Genomic DNA, 17,793 nt, shown 5'->3' with positions numbered 1-17,793 from the left:
AAGGCCAGGCTGCTGTGCCCCTCCCCCGTGCCCCCCCTGAGTAAGTGATGCCAGCCAGGGAGAAGCATGTGACAGGAACGTGATGTAGGACAGGAGGCGCCCAGGAGACGAGCATGGCCTGGGGGAGGGAGTGACACCAGGCACGATGCTGAATAGCTGGTCTGTGGGACGGGAGTGCCCTGCAGGACAGGAAGTGATCAGGGCAGGAGAGAGTGGCTCAGAGTGGAGCAGCCCCTCAAGCACATAGCTCTGCCACCCTGAGGCCCCCTTGGCAGCCTTCACTCCACTCTGGGGCACCGGCCCCAGCAGGACTTGTCATGCAGACTCTTGTAGAACCTGTATCTGCCCCTGGCTGCCTGGTGGCTGAGGAGCCCAGCACCACACGTCAACAGCTGGTCAGTGGGGCAGCGGGAGGGAAGCAAGGAGGGGACCGCGGTGAGGAGCCTGGCAGGCAGGCGGGCGGTCGGGAGCCTGGCGCTGTGGCAGTACCTTGAGGTCTCTCCGCTCCAGGTGCAGGAGCTCAGAGCCCCGGATGTCGTGCCGCGTGAAGATGTCCTTATACTCACAGAGACTGAGGTGCTCCAGCCAGGCAGCCACCTCCTCTGTCCCCCAGAGGTGCACTGTCAGAGACGGAAAACCACGGCAGCCATGAGCTGTGGCAGGTGGGCGGGCAGGCGGGCATAGAGCAGGCAGGCAGAGAGCAAGTGGACAGACGCCCTGGCAACTAGCATCCAGGCACCCCAAGCACCAGGCATCCCAAATGCCCCAGCTGCCAGCACCTGAGAGGTCCCAAAGCCCAAAGCATGCACCCCCCAAGCAAGCACCCCCAGCCCCCAAGCAGCAGCTGCCACCCAGCCCGGCAAGCCAGGCTTCATAGCGCAGTGCAGCCCCATCCCAGCAGGAAGGGACACAAGCAGAGGTGTCACGAGCTCCAGGCCACCAGCACTGACAGGAGCCCCAGCTCTAGGCAGACATGCAAGTGGGGACACAATTAAAGTGCAGACACCACTCCCTGATGCAGGGACAGACATGGGGACAGAGCTCAGAACCCCAATTTACAGGGGGCGTGCAACGCCCCTAGGCACTCCCCTGCAGATCACACTGCCCACAACCCGGTAGCCAATCACGGACTGATTCATCAGAGCCACAGCCTGGAAGAAGCAGGCTCAGACCGTGAGCTTCCTGTCTCTGAGGGTCCCCTTGCCTCTGCTGTGCTATCCCCACTCTGCATCCAGAATCGGGGCTGGACAGGCGCCTCATGGCCTATCTGGCCTCCCGAGTCTGCGGGAGGTGAGTTTCAGGCAGGGAGTAACAGTGGTTAGCGACTTGGGGGGGGGGGGGGCAGGGGACCACAGGCGCAAGACCACAGAGCATGGCCGGTGGAAGGGCAGCACGGGGACAGGTACCCGGGGTGCCCAGGCTGCTGCGAGCTTCCTTGTTCTTGTTGTTCTTCTCCTTCTTGAACTTGGTCACCAGGCGGAATTTGCCACTGCGGCCGCGTTTGGAAAGGTCCAGCATCACAGCCTGCGGAGGGGAGAGGCCATGTCACACCACCTCCCCACGGCACCAGCTGCGCCCGGCTTCCCCATTACTGGCTCCCCCTCCTCTCTCGTCAGCTTTAAATTTGGGGCTTTTAGAAGTGAGTGAGGAGTGAACCCACAGATGGTGGAGTGGTGCTTTACGCACGTGTATTCTCTCTCTCTCTCTCTCAGTTGATCTGCCACTGGCCATTCACCTGGACAAAGGTAGGCCTGGATGCAGCTTCTCTAACCACCTGCCTCCTGCCCAGCCCCAACCTCTGTCCCCAGGGGTCCCTTTCACACTGCCTCCTTCCTTCCTGTCAGGGCACTTTAGCAGGGAAGCCTCTGGAAGCAGGATCGGGCTGCCCCAGAGCTACAGGGGCATTCTGAGGGTGCAGGCGGGTCCTGGGAACAAACCTCCTCGTCTCCGGGCTCTGGGGACTGGCACAGCCAGGGTGTGTCAGCCAGCTTCCCAAGCTGCCGGTCCATCTCGGTGAGCGCAGCCCCCAGCCGCTCCTTCTGCGGGGGGTCCAGCTGCTGCTCAGACATGGAGGAGAGGGGAGCAGTGGTCAGCAGAGAAGCGGGGCCTGTGGGGATGCTCCCAGTCTCAGAGAAGCATCAAGGAGGCGTGGGAGGCTCAGAGGGCACAGGCCCTCATACTCCTGCCCCTCAGGGTCTTTCCGCCGTGCATCTACGACCCTGTGAGGGCCCCACACACAGGAGCTGGAGAGAGAACTTGCCCAGACTGGGTGATCGCTTTAGCCAGGTCTGTGCCTGCTTCTCACTGAGAGGCTACAGTGCTGTGGACAGCTCTGCATCCCCCCACACCACCCCCCACCTTACTATCTGAAACACTGGTCCACAACAGTGAAGCACCGTACATACACACACACACACACACACACACACACACACACACACACACACACACGGCTCCTCAGGCACAGGAACAGGCCCGCACACAGAGTCTGGGGCATAGGGACCGACACGCCAGAGGTGACGCAGCTGGGCTCAGAGTGGAGCCCCCCAGCCCCCTCACCAGGGCCATCTTGCCAGCCAGCAGCAGCTCCGTCTCGCTGCGCAGCGCCTTCACGTTGCTCAGCATCTCCAGCACGAAGCCGCAGTGCAGCCCCTGTGAGGAAGCGGAGCCGTGCAGCAGCCTGACCACCCCCCACCCTCACCCCCCACCTCTCACCACCCCTGGCAGCGAGACGGGTGACGGGTACCTCGGTGGTCCTGGGCTTGCCGTACACGCGGTCCATGGACTTGGAGCTGGCGTTGACGGCGTGTGCGAGCTCCTGCTCCACGTCCCGGTGGGACTGTGCGATCTCCCGGATGCTGCGGGTGGGCGTGCATGCAGGTCAGCGGGGGTTGCTCCCTGGGCACCGGCCCCCCAGCTGGGAGACTGCGGTCAGGATCTAGCAAGGACAGTGCCTGGGCTGAGGAGGTCTACATGCCCAGAATGGGAAGGGACTGTGTCCCCAGGGACAACGGGACCCCTAAGGGGCTTGCGCCAGTTTAAAAACAATCATCTGAGAGCAGGGACAGACAGTAAAATGGTTATGACTCTCCTGCCTGGGGCTCCAAAGTCCCAGGTTCAATCCTCCGCACCACCACCAGCCAGAGCAGTGCTGTGGTCAGCTAGCAGAAGGGAAAAGTCAACTCAGGCCCTGGGACACAGCACCAACTGCAGCCCCAGTGTGAGGGACTTGCAAAAACAGGAGGGGTGTCCTAGGGTGACGACCCCAGGGGTAGGAGCACAGAGACAGATGGTCACCGTGCCACGGCAGTGAAAGCCAAGTCCAGCTGACGGGGGCCCAGGGTGACCAGAGAGAGAGGACAGGAGCAGCAAGTGTGTAAGGCCAGGCCCTGCTCTGTCACTGAGAGGAGGAAGTGGCAGGGCTGGGGTAGCGCTGGAGAGCAAAGCCCAGGAGATGGGCTCTCAAGAGGGGAGGCGGGAGGCAGGATAGACGCACTGAAGCAGAAGCGCCCCGGGTGAGGGAGGTGAGCGCAGGATGAGGTGAGGGGCCTGAGGGGCTGGGCTTCTGAATGACAAGAGCAGTGGTGGCATCTGCGGTGACCACAGCAGAGCAGATGCCCCCTGGGGCGAGAGAGCCAGTGTGTTTGGGGGGGGGGGGGGCAGCACCCTGGCAGGCAGAGGCCCCAGAGAGGTGGTGCTGGGCCCCAGCAGGAACACTCACCTGTGGATGAGGGTGCCAGCCGCCTGCCCAAACTGGTCCATCTGCGTGGCCTCTTCCTCAGACAGGATCTCGGGGTGCAGAGAGAAGGATGGGGGGCGAGGCAGCTCACACTTCTGCTTGTCCTCCCAGGACTTCAGGGTGTTCTCAAACGCCTGGGCACAGGGAGCCATGTCAGCCCTGCCAGCCACCCGTGAAGGATGTGCTCCCATGGGGAGGGTACTTCAAGAAGCTGCCGGCCTGTTCACCCAACCTCGAATCCCGGCAGGAGAAGAACCCCAGAGCCAAGCCCCCCCCCCCCCGCCCCCATGCGGCTCTCACCCTGTCCCTGGTGAGTGTCTGCGCGCGGTTCTTGTGGACAATGCGGATGTAGCCGGGGGGCTGCACCCAGGCCTCGCCATCCACCTGCACAGGCACGCCGTCATCCCCCAGGATGGAGATCTTCACCGTGCGACACTGGCAGACAGCAGCCCGTTACTCACGCCAGGCACCCCAATGCAGATCGCACGGAGCTCGGGGCACCCGGGTAAGGAGGGCTACCCCGTCTGCCCCACTGCTCCTTGGCCAGCCCAGCACCTCGGCCTCTGAGATCAGACAGGCGCAGGGCCTGGGTCACCCCCTTCGCTCCCCAACCCCAGCAGAAGGGAGCACCCTGGCGTTGGCATGCAGAGAGCAGGGGTGGGGAGCTCTGGGGGTACCCATGGATCCCCATTTTGAGAGCCTCTCTGACCGTGAGACACGGCGGGTGGCACACGGCGGGCGGCAGGGAGGCAGGCAGGCGGGTGTCCCCAAAGGCGCCTTCCTCCTGGCCATCACCTGCACCTTGGCCTGCGGTACCTGGGCGATGCGGTGGTGCTGCAGCTTGATCACCCGCGACACGGCCATCTGCATGCTGCCGAACACGGCCACCACCTCCAGGATCTTGTCGTCGAAGGACGGGGCAGCAAAAGTCTGCGAGGGAACCAAGAGCTGACGGCTGCTCCCGGTTAGGGGCCCACCACACACGTGTCCCACGGGGACACAGGAGGCACGTCCTAAAGCCACAGCTACAGGGGACGGTCGCCCATCAGGGATCCCGAGAGCAGCTGATGGCCACTCACTGGTGGGTGACCCAGGCAAACACTCATTCCTCCTCCCCCCCAAAGTGGGACAGCACTGGGGACACTTCTTCAGCATGCCCTGAGATCCAAATGGGCCTCTGCACACCTGGTCTCAGCACAGCGACAAACAGACGATTAGCCCAGACACGCAGGTTCAAACCCACGACCCCCACAGCAGAGTCAGCATGAGCCCACTGGCCCCGGCTCAGCTAACCACCCCTGCATGCGCCGCTCCCCAGCCCTGAACAGTCTGTGTGCCCGTTCCACCACCACCCCGCAGTCAACCTCCAGTCTCAGCCCCCGTGACCCCTCCTGAAAGCTTTCCTGAAGCACCTCAAGTCTGAGTAGGGCCTGGCTTAGCGCCACAGCCATGCCAACACCCCCACGGCCCCTCCCACCTCGGGAGTGCGACGCCTGTCCACGTAGCAGGAAGGGTCCGGGCGGGTGGGGTCCAGGGGAAGGCACAGCATCTCCCTCACCCTCCCCGAGTCTGGGCTTCACTAGCCAGTACCCCAAACTTACATCATCCTCCTTGGTGCCCCCCCAGAAGTTGGTGCCACCCGCATAGCTGGGGATGTTGAGGACGGCGATTCCCTGGAGGCTGGGGAGAGGGATGGGCCGCCCGTCACACTGAAAGGAACACGGGGTCAGCTGGGGCCCCTTCACCTGGGACCCCCAGGCTGTCAGGAATGGAGGCAGGGTACCCCACCCGAGGAAGGGGGCAGGCAGGCCCTGCCTCACCTCCAGCAGCACCTTCTGCTCCAGGTTCTTGTAGGTTCTGTGCAGCAGCTCCTTGGTGCCCAGCACGCCGTACCACATCATGTTTTTGGTGCGACTCCTGGGGGCAGACAGAGGACATGGAGGCTGGCCTCCGACTCAGCCCCAGCAGGCCCTGCTGCCAGTCACCCCACGGGGGCCTGTCCCAGGCCCAGCGCAGCAGGTCTCAAGAGGCGGGCTCAGAGGCAGGAGCACCTGCTGAGGAGCGTCCCTGAGAAGTCACTGGCCCCAGAAGGTCAAAGAGTTGGGACTTGTGGTCCAGGAGATGGCACGGTGGTAAAGCATGGCACCCTCAAAGCAGGAGGTCCCAAGCCTGATCCCTGACATCACACGTGCTGGTCCTCTGCTCTTGTTAATATGCAAATGACTAAACTGAGGTGTTTCTAGAGCCTCCCTGATTTTCATGAACCAAGGCTGTTCCGGGCTGAAGCTGCTGGCCTGGGCGGCCTGAAGGCAGGCACAGAGCAGAAGGGCTTGCAGGGCCGGCCCAGGGGCTGATGGGAAGTGCCTGTCCCATGCCACCTGGCCTTCCAGGAGGGGTCACCCTCACTGAGAGGGCCTCACCCTGGATGGGCCGGGGCTGTCCCGAGGCGAGTCTCACAGGCCCCTGCAGGTCTCTGATCTGCAGACGTGGGCTGTGTGCAAGGTCCACACTTGAGAATGGTCACCAGGGATGGCCCCTCCTTCCCGGCTCCCTCCCCAGTGCATGTGTGGCTGCTGTCCAGCCCATTCCCATCAGGCTCCTCCCAGCCTCTCCCTCTCCTTACTCTGGAGTCTCTTGGTTCAGCCTTCGCTTTCTCCAGCTGCTAGTGCCAGGTAGGAGACACTAACTCCTCACTTTCTTCATGTCCCCGTGAACAGGGGGGAGGGGGGAGGGGAGGTGCCAAGCAGAAGGGGACCGGTGAAACCCACAGGGGTCCTCACGGCACCAGGCCAAGGTGGACAGGTGGATGGCACGGTTTCTGACATCACCTCCCAGCACCACCGTGGGCTCACACCGTGAGTCACAGCTGACAGCTCAGATCACTTGTATCCTTGGGCTACATCTGCCCCAACCTAGGCAAGTCAGTGCCCCCTCCTCCAGGCTGGCTTCCCCGACTGAGAACTGGTTCCACGACACCCTGACAAGTCCCTCACTCTGAAGCAAGGCACACAGGCTCTGTCACCTGCGTGGAAGGAGTACATGGGAAAGCAGGGCTCCAGGCCCACGCCCACCTGCACTTCTCGGGGTGCTCGTCACGCTTGTTGTTGAAGTCCAGCGAGATCTTGGCATCCAGGCCGATGCCAAAGTAATTGTTCATGACGCACTTCTCCATGTAATATTCTCTAGGGTGTGGGGTCAGAAGTGAGGTGAGGACACGGGGCTCGTCGGCCACCTGAGCCGCCTCCTCCCAGCCTCGGCACTTCCCGCCACACAGCTATGAGCCTTCCTGGGTGTCTGTCGGCAGCAGGTCTTGAGGGAATTCAGACCGCACACTGACCACGGGCGACAGATGGGGCGACAGATGGGGTGAGCGCACAGATAGCCCTCTCTGGCTGGTCGTCTCTAGACAGGCTTCTGCAGTAACTGTCGGGTGGACAGCGCCGTGCGTGTCAGACCCTCAGACTCTAGGCTGATCTCAGGATCTGGGGGCCTCTGGGTCGCAGGGTGCTCTGGCTCTAGCTTCCCGGGAAGGCTTCACAGTAGTTCCCAAAATGGTTTATCTACCTATCCTGCCAGCACCTCGCCCGCTGATGTAATCAGCTCTGCTCTCTCAGCCCGGGGCCCATACTCACAGGTTCTCCGGCTCCGAGCTGAAGGGGTCGGCATTGATGAGCAAGCGGCTGATGACTGACCCTCCCGGCAGGGAGCCAGACATTCCTGCCCGCACGGCTGCAAGGGACACGGAGGAAGGGAGGGAGGGAGGTCAACGGCCAACGGACACTCTGCCCAGCGGGCACAGTAAGTCAACGTCAGAGTCACGTCTAAACATTCAAACTATGAGGACCAGTGACCTCAGCTCAGTGCCACCGTCACGGCTCCATTTCACCCGACAGAAGCAGCGACGCTGGTGCGGGAACCCCCACACAGTGAGCTGTGAGACCCGTGGCTGGTGGAGACAGTTCTTACTGTCGCGGCAAGAGGTGTGCAGCCTTCACTTAAGGAGCTCGGACAAAAGGGCCTCTCGGGTGCGTCAGTCAGGGGACACCTTCACAGCCAAACGTCTAGAACATCCCAGGGGCCAGAAACTTCAAGGCACCTGTACTCACGCCACATTTCCAGTCACCCAGTTTGGGCAGAGCTGGGGTCTGCTTCTCCACAGCTGGCCAGCTGTTTCCCCCAAGTCACCTCTCATTGCTGCCTGACTAAAGCCATCTCCTCCTTCAGGTCATTGTGCCAAGGATTTCTGGAGTTTTCTTTTCTGAGCTCTACCTGTCCTCGAGCCCCTGAATATGCCTGCAGCTGGCTCGGGGAGCTTTACCAGCAGGTTTCATCCCTGACACAACCCCTTCCCTTCCTGAGCAACACCAGCAGGCCATCAGCCTAACCCAGTCTCCGTCCACACTGAGAGAGGGAAAGAGATACCCATGGAGCTCAAGTGGTTCCAGCCATCAAACCCAGAGCCTCACACACAGTGAACTGTGGGCCCTAATAGCCATACTACTAATGGCACCACGTACGGTCACAATCCCGAGAGAAGCTCTAAGCTCTAAACAGGTGTGGCCTTGGGTGTAAAGATCCCAGGCAGGGTGACAGTGAGGAGCCTACCCAGCTCTCTCCATTCGAGATGACTGCTGTTCAGCCAGCAAACCCCCACCCCCGATGGAGGACCTCCCTCCCCAGGATGCCCTCTGGGGCGACAGGCCGGCTGGTTCATTCCTGCAGGCCCAGTGTACAGCCCCGGCTTCCTGGGTCCTTGAACATGCCCACCACCGAACGAGTGCCACTCACTGGGGAATAGGATCTTGGTATTCAGGGCTGGCAGGCCGTCCCTGCTGGCCGACGGGGGAGGCAGAGAAGCAGAGCTACCCAGGGACAGGCTTCCTTTGCTGAGCAGCTTCTCGCAGGGGGACTTGGTCACTGTGAGCACAGGAAGGAGAGCTGTGAGACACGCGGACACGTGGGGAAGATTAAGAACAAGCCAGCTCTGGACTGGGTCCCTTCCAGATGGCCCCCAAAACATGAAAGGCACAAGGGGGAAGAGACCAGCGCCCCCCCCCCCCCCATCACCAGTGGGACCGGGGGAGCTGTGCACAGGAGGACGCAGTTCTCAGGGACTTAGATCTCGAGAAACCACTAGGGGGGCTGCGGGACCCTCTGCCCCTTTCTAGGGAGGCCTGCTTTCTGAGAACGGGCAGCCCAGGGTGGCGTGGGGCACAGGGCTCACACCTTTGCGGAGGCTCCTGGTTTTGGCGGCCCCGCAGCTCTCCCCAGGGCACACCCTGTCATCCGGCTTCAGCTCCTTCTTCTCCTCTGACTCGGAAAGGCCCAAGACGAAGCCCTGGTGCTCCTGCGTCTGTGCGTTCTGCTCATCCACAGCTGTGTGGGGAGAGAGTACTCTCGCCCCTGGCCAACGTGGGGTAGGTGCCACCCCTCCTGGCGTCTCAGCTGCAGGCTGAGGTCCTGACGCCCGTCCCCATGCTCCCTGTCGTAAGGAGCCAGGGGAGGCAGAAGGGGCGGGGGTACGGGCCACCCCAGCAGACCCGCAGGTGGGACGTGTGGCATGGGTTTAGGTGGCACAGGGTGCCCAAGGGCCCAGCCACCTTTCTCTGTGTGCTCGATGATCTGCCGGATGGCCTTCTTCAGGCTGTTGGCTCTCAGCATAAGCTGCTCGCGGGGCCGGAAGATCTGGGGCCGAGTGGGGCAGGCCGAGCCCATGGGCCGCTCCCCAGCGGAGCTGCAGCCGCTGCCACTGCCGCCCTCCCCGTCCTCCGCCTCCTCGGCAATGGTGGGCGGCGGCGTGGGCAGTGAGGATGAGGCCTGCGACTCATCATCCAAGGTCCTGAGCAGCGAGTCCAGCTTCTCTTTCAGCACAGAGCACTGCCCAGGAGGGGAGACGGGCAGAGTAGAGCGCTGCCTGCACAGCCCCACACCCCCGCGCCCTGTGCCCGGGACCAGATTCCGGGACCCACCTTCTTGGCCATGACCTCTGACTCCTCCGAGCCCTCGGTCGTCTTCTCATAGGCCTTGCCCACACGTGCCACAAAGTCCTTCACCGTCTCACAGAGCACCCTGGGGGAACATGGGCAGCTTCCAGAGTCCCACCAGGAGGTGGGGTGCCCTCCGCCCCACACTGAAGCCACCGGACACTCACTTGGCTGAGGAGATGACCACCGAGTGCTGGTCAGAGGTCAGGATCTTGGAGAGGTGCGCAGCCACGGAGTCTTCATAGAAGAGGATCTGCCGCACCTGCGCAGCCCCAGAGCAGGACAGGCATCTGTCGGTTGCCGTGCAGGTCCCAGGGGACACCAAACACCTCCAGCCCATCCAGCCCCAGCCTCGGCCCCTCGTTAAACCAGACCCGCCAGATCTGGGGGTGAGGGGTGAACATGAAGGCAGAGAGGGCCAGCGCGCCCGCCCTGCAGTCCGCAGAGAAGACAGTGGCATAGCGGTCCCAGGAGACCAGATGGTCCTGAGAGACTCTCATCACCAAAGGCCATCACAATCCTTGAGTCACCGCCTAAGGCAGCCGGCTGGCCCCAAAGCCATCGGGACCTACTGGGCCACTCTGCCTCAGCCTGAGCATGCAGGGGCTGCGGAATAGGTACCTCGGAGCCCTCGCTGAAGTCTTCGGTGCCCGTGGAAGAGGAGGCTGGCCGAGGGAGCTTGGTCTCATAGGCCATAACGCTCCACCTGTGAGCAGAGAGGCCCCAGGGTCAGGCTACAGCACAAGCTGGGGTGCTGTGGGGGAGCTGTGGGGGAGGAAGCAGTGCTGTTGCTATGGGCTCTCTGTTTTACCTCTCCTTCTCAAAAAAAAAAAAAAAAGGACTGGCAGAGGAGGACCTAGGTGGGGGCTTGGGAGTATTATGCAGAAAACTGAGAAACACATGTACCAACTGCTGTATTTTACTGTCAACTTTAAACCATTAATCCCTCTAATAAAACAGTAATAATAATGATGAAGCACAAGAATCTGAGCCAGCAGGCCAAGAGGTGCCACAGTGGATAAAATGCTGGACTTGCAAGCATGAGGTCACAAGTTCCATCTCCCGTCTCGCCTGTACCAGAGAGATGCTCTGCCTCTTCTTCCCTCCCCGTTGGTTCACCATGAACAACAAAAACAATCTTTGGGGGTCGAGCGGTAGCGCAGCGGGTTAAGTGCACGTGGTGCAAAGTGCAAGAACCGGCATAAGGATCTGGGTTCAAGGCCCGGCTCCCCACCTGCAGGGGAGTCAATTCACAGGCGGTGAAGCAGGTCTGCAGGTGTCTATCTTTCTCTCCCCTCTGTCTTCCCCTCCTCTCTGCATTTCTCTCTGTCCTATCCAACAACAATAACTACAACAATAAAACAATAAGGGCAACAAAAGGGAATAAATATTTTTTAAAAATTAAAAAAAAAACACCAATCTTTAAAAAAATAAAAATTGGGGCCAGAGAGGCTGTCCAGCTAGGTTGTAACATGTAGCTCTGGGTTCCTTCCCAGCATGAATGAATGAATGAACTACTGAATGAATCAGTTATGCAGACTATTGGTTTACAGACCTGGATCCAGGTACCCAGGGAATGTGGTTTCTCCCAAGAAACAGCCCCCACACACACACTTGCCCAGCACCCTGGGCAGCCCATCACCTGTCCAGCATCTTGGTGCTAGCCCTCTCCAGCTTCTCCAGGATCTGTGGGAGCTGCGTGTCATCGTCACAAGCTGAGCCCCAGCCCAGAACACGGGCCAGGTCATTCCCCGTGCCGAGCGGCAGCACACCCAGCTGACACTGTGGGGACAAGGGACACAGCGTCACCAGCCGTCCTGACCCCAGGCCCAGCAGCCACCACCCCCCCACAGTGCTGAGAGCCGAGTGTGGAGGGTCCTCACGTCCCAGCAGGGCCCCTGGAAGGCTCAGAAAACTCCAGAAAGCTCTGGGCTCTTCTGGCCCCACAGGCCCCACAGGCCCTGCTCCCTGCTCCCGTGTGCTGCTGCTTCCTGAGCGCCACTCTTCACACTGCCCGCGCTCTCTCCCTCTCCCTTCCCCTCTCCCTTCCCCTCTCCCTCTCATGCCCACAACCTCCTCAAGGGGCCCAAGGAGGCTGAAGCTGAAGCCCCAAGTCTGACCCCTGGAATCATGTATGCGGGAGCAGGGTTCAGTCTGGTCCCTTTCACAACACAAGTTAAATAACAATGCCTAGATCTGTCTTGCACAAAATTCACGTAATAAATAAATCTCTTAAAAATAAACAAAAAAAAACCCACCTCCCCCTGCCCATTTTCACGCATATGACCACAGGCTTGACTCGCCTCTGTATGTCTGGGCCTGGAAGGACAGCTGTGTGCCCCCCAGGCCGGCCCCTCCTCAAGAACTTTTAGTTGATGCCGTGTGCCAGGTGTCACATGGCCCCTGCAGACGCTGTCAGTGGGCTCAGAGTCCCTGCAGATAGGCCCACAAAGTGCATAGTCTGGCTCAGCTGAGCCTGCATGTCCCTCTGCCACAGGAGACCCTGCACTGCCTGGGCCCCAACTTGGGGGAAGGGTCATACCCACTGGTGCTGGCTCAGGACTTAGCCAGCTCCAGATACACTGGCAGCCCAGGAGCCCAAGAGGCACTTTGTGGAGAGGCCATGGGCCTCCAGGCACACTCAGCCTGAAGAAATACACCAGGCCAGAAGGGGGCAGCAAGCTGGCTGGCTGGAAGGTGAAACCCTCCCAGAATAAGCGTGTGTGGGGGGGGGGGGGGGGCGGCGACAACAGTGGGCGACAGTCCTGGGGCTCAGCTAGAAGGGGGGCTCCAGGACAGATGGGACCTGATAGCTTGTGAATCCGAAGAGCCATGAGGAGGGACCCAGGCACACTGAGCCCACAGCACACACTCGGCCAGGAGGAACAGGAGGCTAAGGAGAAGCTGCGAAGCCCTACAATGTGGGGTCCCTGAAGTGGGGGGACCAGAGGATGGGGCAGCAGCGAAGCCAGAAGGCCAGCTGCTGTGCTGGGCTGAAGCCCGAGAATGGCCCTGTAAGTGGTGCTGAAGCCCAGGGGAGGTGGGCCAGGTGTATTTCTAGACTCTCACCACTAGAGGGCGGCACTCTCCTGAGCACAGGGCAGGAGCAGAGCTGAGCTCCCACCCAGCATCCTTGGCCAAGTACTGACTTCAAAGGTCACCTCACAAGCAAAGACCACCCTGGGGTGGGGAGAGGAAAGGAACCCAAAGCTCGGACAAACAAGTCCAAGCCGGGGTGAAGACTGGGGGGGGAGCACAAGAGACAGACAGCAAACTGAGAAACTTTATCCTTAGAACGCGACTTTGCCAACATGAAGCCAAGTTTATTAGAATGTGGGTTTGCAGTGGGCCCAGGGGCAGCTCAGAGGCAGACGGCATGGCTCGCACGTGAGGAACCCTGGGATATGTCTGTCTGTCTGTCTCTCCCTTGCCCCCTCAAAGACACCTGGGCAGGCTGTATCATCATCCAGTACAAAGCCAGCCAGGTGAACCCTGGGTTCTCTATCTGGTTCCCTTGACAACTAGACCAGAGGCTCTTTCCTGAGGCCTGGGTTGCCCCACCACTAAAGGTGCTCTCAGGACGAGGAACCCCCGGATGGCATAGTTCTCTGGCCCTGCCCCCCGAGGCTGGGACCCCTGTGCTGGTTACCTGCTTGTGAAGGTTGAGGCTGTCGATCTCCGAGAGGACCCAGCCTACGCTGCCATCCCCACCACAAACCAGAATCCGGAACGTGTCAAATTTCTGAAATAGGCGTAAGCTACAGAAAAGAGAGGAGGAGGAAGCTGTCCAGAGGCAGTGCAGTGGCTAGAGCACTGAGTTCCATCCTTGGCACCACATGTGCTAGAGCGATACTCAGGTTGTCTGTCTCATTAATCAAATAAATTAAATCTTAAAAAAGCAAGTGTAAGACTCGCATCCCACAGGCTGAGCCCCGCCTGGCCCCCAAGTCCTCACATGACCCCGCTCCAGGGACTGCTGGCCCGCTCCTACGGCCCAACTAACCCTGTGCCGGCAGGACCCCACCTTCTCCTGCCCAGCAGCCCGAGGCATGACGTGAACTTTGGGATGTAAGCTGGTAACCTTTGGGGTTGTCAGGAGAGAGGGGGTGAGGGGAATGAAATTAAGGCAGCTTCCCAGATGCAAGGACTAAGACAACCCCTCTATACTGGACGGGGGGGGGGGGTCTCCATGTAGGACCATCTTACACTTACTCCTGTTATAAATTGGAGGGGAGGAGCACGCCTGCCAAAGTTCATTTGAATATTCCTAAGTTCCACCATGCGGATGGCACCCCAGAGCTCTCTGTCGTACCCTGAGATGCCCATCTACCCCCAGAAAGGGCCGGAGGTCCCTGCTGCGGCCAGCTGCACTGAGGTGACCCTTTCTGCACGTCAGTGGGGACCACATCCCACCTTTGGTCCGAGTCTCTGGCAGGGCAGCTCTACCCCAGCAGCAGCCCCCCGTGGGCAAGGAGAGGCCACACACACAGCCCTGGGATGCACACGCACAACCCCTCTGCCCAGCAGCCTGCCGGCACCAACCTCCTGACCACCCCTCGCTGCCCTGGCTGGACTAGGGCAGGAGTCGGCTCAGGTTCCATGTTTACAGAAGCCAACCTAGGCGCCAGAGCCTGTTGAGAGGCACAGCTGTCCCCGCACCCCACCCCCAGGGGACACTCTCCCTTTGGGCCTCACTGGGGAAATGCATCCTAGAGCAAGTCCCAGCAATTGGCTGCTATTTCCAGGTGCCGGCAGGGGACAAGCCCTGTCTAGTTAGGGTGTGTGATGGCTGGGGCTCGCACCCGAGGCCGAGACAGAGAACCTCTTCAGGAGCTTCGTGGGGGATGGGGGCGTCTCAAAAGAAATGCCCTGCTCCAACAGAACACGTTCTGCATCTCTCTAAAACAAGCCTCATCTGGGATGTTCCAGACTCCCACAAAGAGGCCCGCGAGCTCCTACCCCAGGTGCGGCCCTCCGTTCATGAGGTCGAAGACCTGGGCGGGGTTCAGCAGCTGCTTAAATCTCCTGAGGAACTTCACGCCCTGGTTGTCCCCGCTCTTGGAATTGACGAAGACCAGCAGTGGGCTCGTGCAGGATGGGGGGCAGGAGGCCTTCCAGAAGCCTGGGCAGGTCAGGGATGGGGGGAGAGTCCTGAGGGCCACGGGTCACCTCAAGGGGCTCACCACAAACACAGCCAAGAGACCAGGAAATCTCCCCACCGCCACCCCCTGCGCCCAGAGAGGGAGAGGAGCCCCATCCTGTTTAGCAAGAGAGCCGTCTCTCCTGCTCTCCACCCGGCAGAGCAGGTCTCCTGAGTCCCACCCTCACCCCAGTCAGTGGACGCACATGGGCAGCAGCACGGGGGCAGGAGGCTCTCAGGGAACCCACCATCAGAATCGATGCTGTTGAGGGCAGTGGGGGGGATGACGGACACTTTGCACAGGCCCAGGGGGCACTTGGTCGACAGGGAGTCCTTGCAGGCTGTGTGCACCTGAAATGGAGCAGGTGTCATGGGGCTGCAGGGCGGTGGAGCCCGGGCCAGCCTTGCGAGTGAGTGCTCGCTCACCATGGCCTTGCACCAGAGGCAGCGCCAGTCCTGCAGGCGCAGCACGCTGCCACACGTCTTGTCGCACACGGTGCACTTGGCGCTCACAGGCAGGTTGCCCTCCAGCCACTGGTGAGGCATGGCGATCTGCAAAGCGGGCAGAGGTGCCGGGTGGGGCGGAGGCAGCGGGGACCCTGGCCCCGAGGCAGACAGGCGGGAAGGGGGCCCCGAGACTCAGCAGAAGGCAGGGGAGGGAGAGGGGACCGGGGCCGCGTCTGGCACAAGCACGCCAAGGCATACCCCGTCCTCGTCCTCGATGATGTCCTTCCCGATGGAGGCCAGCGTGGTCCACTTGCAGTCGTTGTTGGCCCGCACGGCACAGCGCTTGTGGGCCTTGAACTTGCACACTGCGGACAGCAGAGCCCAGGGCTCGGTGAGCAGGCCGCCCCCATGTCCTGACCTCACCTCGGGGCTGACTACAGACACCCCACAGGCAGACCAAGCACCGAAGGCCAGAATGATGGGGGGGGGGGGTGGCTGTCTGGGCCACGGGCGGTGCCTGGCTGCCCTGCTATCTCAGCTTCGGCTCCTCTGGGTCCTCCTGACCAGCAAAAGGAGTGATGGCTGGGGAGAGAGTTCAGTGGTAAAGCCCTGGGCTTAACGCTGGAGGTTCCCACTCCGGTCGCAGTGCCACCTACCAGAGTGATGCCCCGCCTTCTCTCTTTGCCTCATTTGGAATAAACCTTTTAAAGAGTTTTCCTTTTAAACCTAGAGTAGGCTGGGAGACGGCCCAGTGGATAGAATGCAGACTATACTGCACGGCCTTGGGTTCAAGCCCCAGCACCACAAGGGAAGTCCCCCACTGGTAGAGTGGTGTTGTGCTGCCTATCCTCTGAAGCATACAGAGATTTAAAAAAAAAAAAGGGGGGGGGGGAGGGAGTGGGGTGGGCAGTGGTGCACCCACCCAGACGAGCGCATGTTCCCAAGTATGAGGACCCGGACTCAAGCCCCCAGTCTCCGCCAAGGGCAGGGGCAGAAGCCGGAGGAGGGTGTGAAGACTCACAAGCAGTGGAGCAGTGCTGCTTTCTCTTTTTCTCCTCCCCTTCCTTCCCTTCTTTCTTTTTTTTTTTTTTAATATTTATTTATTTCCTTTTTGTTGCCCTTGGTTTGTTGTTGTTGTTGTTGTTGTTGTCATTGTTGGATAGGACAGAGGGAAATAGAGAGAGGAGGGGAAGACAGAGGGAGAGAGAAAGACAGACACCTGCAGACCTGCTTCACCTGCAGGTGGGGAGCTGGGGGCTGAAACCAGGATCCTTACGCCAGTCCTTGCACTTTGCGCCATGTGCGCTTAACCCACTGCGCTACCACCCCGACTCCCTCCCACTTTCCTTTCAATTTTTCTGTGAAGGAAGGAAGGGAGGGGAGGAGGGAGGGAGGGAGGGAGGAAAGAAAAAAGGAAGGAAGAAAAAGAAATTAAGAGAAAGGGGGGGGGGGAGAGGGAGTTAAAGGGCAAGCAGCCAGGAGCGGCAGATTCACCATGCAGGCACTGAGTCCCAGTGCTACCCCTGGGGGTGATATAAATATAAAAACAAACGTAAGCTGGGCCTGGAGGGGTGGTGTCGGGTTTACACAGTTCCTCAGTTCATTTCCCGGTGATGATACATAAAGCATGAAGCAAATGAAAATGCAGAACCCGCTTCTGGCCCTGCAGGGTCCACACAGAGGCAGGCACAAGCACCACAGCCCTGCCCTCGGCTCTGCAGGGCACGTGCACTTCAAGTTGTATGGGGGAGGGAGGGAGCCAGAGAACACTCTGGTACATGATGCCAGGACTGAACAAGACCTTGTACCTGAAGGTCCAGCACCTTGTCCACTTTGTCACTTATACTGTTCAAGAATTATGTTTATGAGAGGGAGAGAGATCAGAGGCCCATCCCAGTAGGTGCAGTGCTCTCCAGGCACTGGGGATGCTGTTTAATTCCCCTGCCAGAGGACATCACTCTAGCAATGGGTTTCTTCCTCTAAGTTTCTCCTTTTTTTTTTCTTTTGCCCCCAGGGTTATCGTTGGAGCTTGATGCCTGCACTATGAATCCACTGCTCCTGGAGGCCGTTTTTCCCGTTTTTGTTGCCTTTGTTGTTGTTATTGGTACTGTTATTGCTGTTGCTGGATAGGACAGAGAGAAATGGAGAGAGGAGGGCAAGACAGAGAGGGGGAAAGAAAGACAAACACCTGCAGACCTGCTTCACCTCCTGGGAAGTGACTCCTGTGCAGGTGGGGAGCCGGGGTCTCAAACCGGGATCCTTATGCCAGTCCTTGCGCTTCATGCCCTGTGTGCTTAACCCGCTGCTTCTGCTTGCCCCCCCCCCCCGCCCCCGCAGTTTCTCTGTGGTGCTGGGGCTTGAACCCAATGCAGTGCAATATGGTCTGAACTCTATCTTGCTGTCAATACTGTTCCTTTACCGCAGAGAAGGATTTGTCAGATCCCTCTCCACAGGTGAGCTGAGGAAGAGAAGAGTCACAGAAA

The 17,793-nt window shown here is 60.2% G+C and overlaps 1 protein-coding gene across 4 annotated transcripts in view; it reads right to left on the bottom strand.

Moving 5' to 3' along the window:
• The window catches only part of DGKD (diacylglycerol kinase delta), a 75,290-nt gene that overhangs the window by 1,521 nt on the left and 55,976 nt on the right, over positions 1-17,793 (bottom strand). For 3 of the 4 annotated variants that reach the window (XM_060193820.1, XM_016186904.2, XM_060193822.1), the window contains 24 exons: positions 15,569-15,675; positions 15,290-15,415; positions 15,112-15,214; positions 14,683-14,845; positions 13,373-13,481; positions 11,366-11,505; positions 10,345-10,429; positions 9,891-9,985; positions 9,709-9,808; positions 9,340-9,616; positions 8,966-9,115; positions 8,528-8,677; positions 7,372-7,468; positions 6,811-6,921; positions 5,560-5,656; positions 5,341-5,448; positions 4,556-4,669; positions 4,040-4,174; positions 3,722-3,873; positions 2,747-2,858; positions 2,560-2,652; positions 1,938-2,057; positions 1,407-1,524; positions 490-620 (listed from right to left, as the gene is read on the bottom strand). In XM_060193820.1, the coding sequence (XP_060049803.1) occupies positions 490-620; positions 1,407-1,524; positions 1,938-2,057; positions 2,560-2,652; positions 2,747-2,858; positions 3,722-3,873; positions 4,040-4,174; positions 4,556-4,669; positions 5,341-5,448; positions 5,560-5,656; positions 6,811-6,921; positions 7,372-7,468; positions 8,528-8,677; positions 8,966-9,115; positions 9,340-9,616; positions 9,709-9,808; positions 9,891-9,985; positions 10,345-10,429; positions 11,366-11,505; positions 13,373-13,481; positions 14,683-14,845; positions 15,112-15,214; positions 15,290-15,415; positions 15,569-15,675 (2,993 nt within the window). The remainder of the gene's footprint in view (positions 1-489; positions 621-1,406; positions 1,525-1,937; positions 2,058-2,559; positions 2,653-2,746; positions 2,859-3,721; positions 3,874-4,039; positions 4,175-4,555; positions 4,670-5,340; positions 5,449-5,559; positions 5,657-6,810; positions 6,922-7,371; positions 7,469-8,527; positions 8,678-8,965; positions 9,116-9,339; positions 9,617-9,708; positions 9,809-9,890; positions 9,986-10,344; positions 10,430-11,365; positions 11,506-13,372; positions 13,482-14,682; positions 14,846-15,111; positions 15,215-15,289; positions 15,416-15,568; positions 15,676-17,793) is intronic. The other variant, XM_060193821.1, reaches the window with a different exon arrangement.

This window comes from Erinaceus europaeus, chromosome 7 (assembly GCF_950295315.1).
Source record: "Erinaceus europaeus chromosome 7, mEriEur2.1, whole genome shotgun sequence".
Lineage (NCBI taxonomy): Eukaryota > Metazoa > Chordata > Mammalia > Eulipotyphla > Erinaceidae > Erinaceus > Erinaceus europaeus.
Note: the sequence above shows the minus strand (reverse complement) of the source record. Positions and strands in the feature narration are given on the sequence as shown.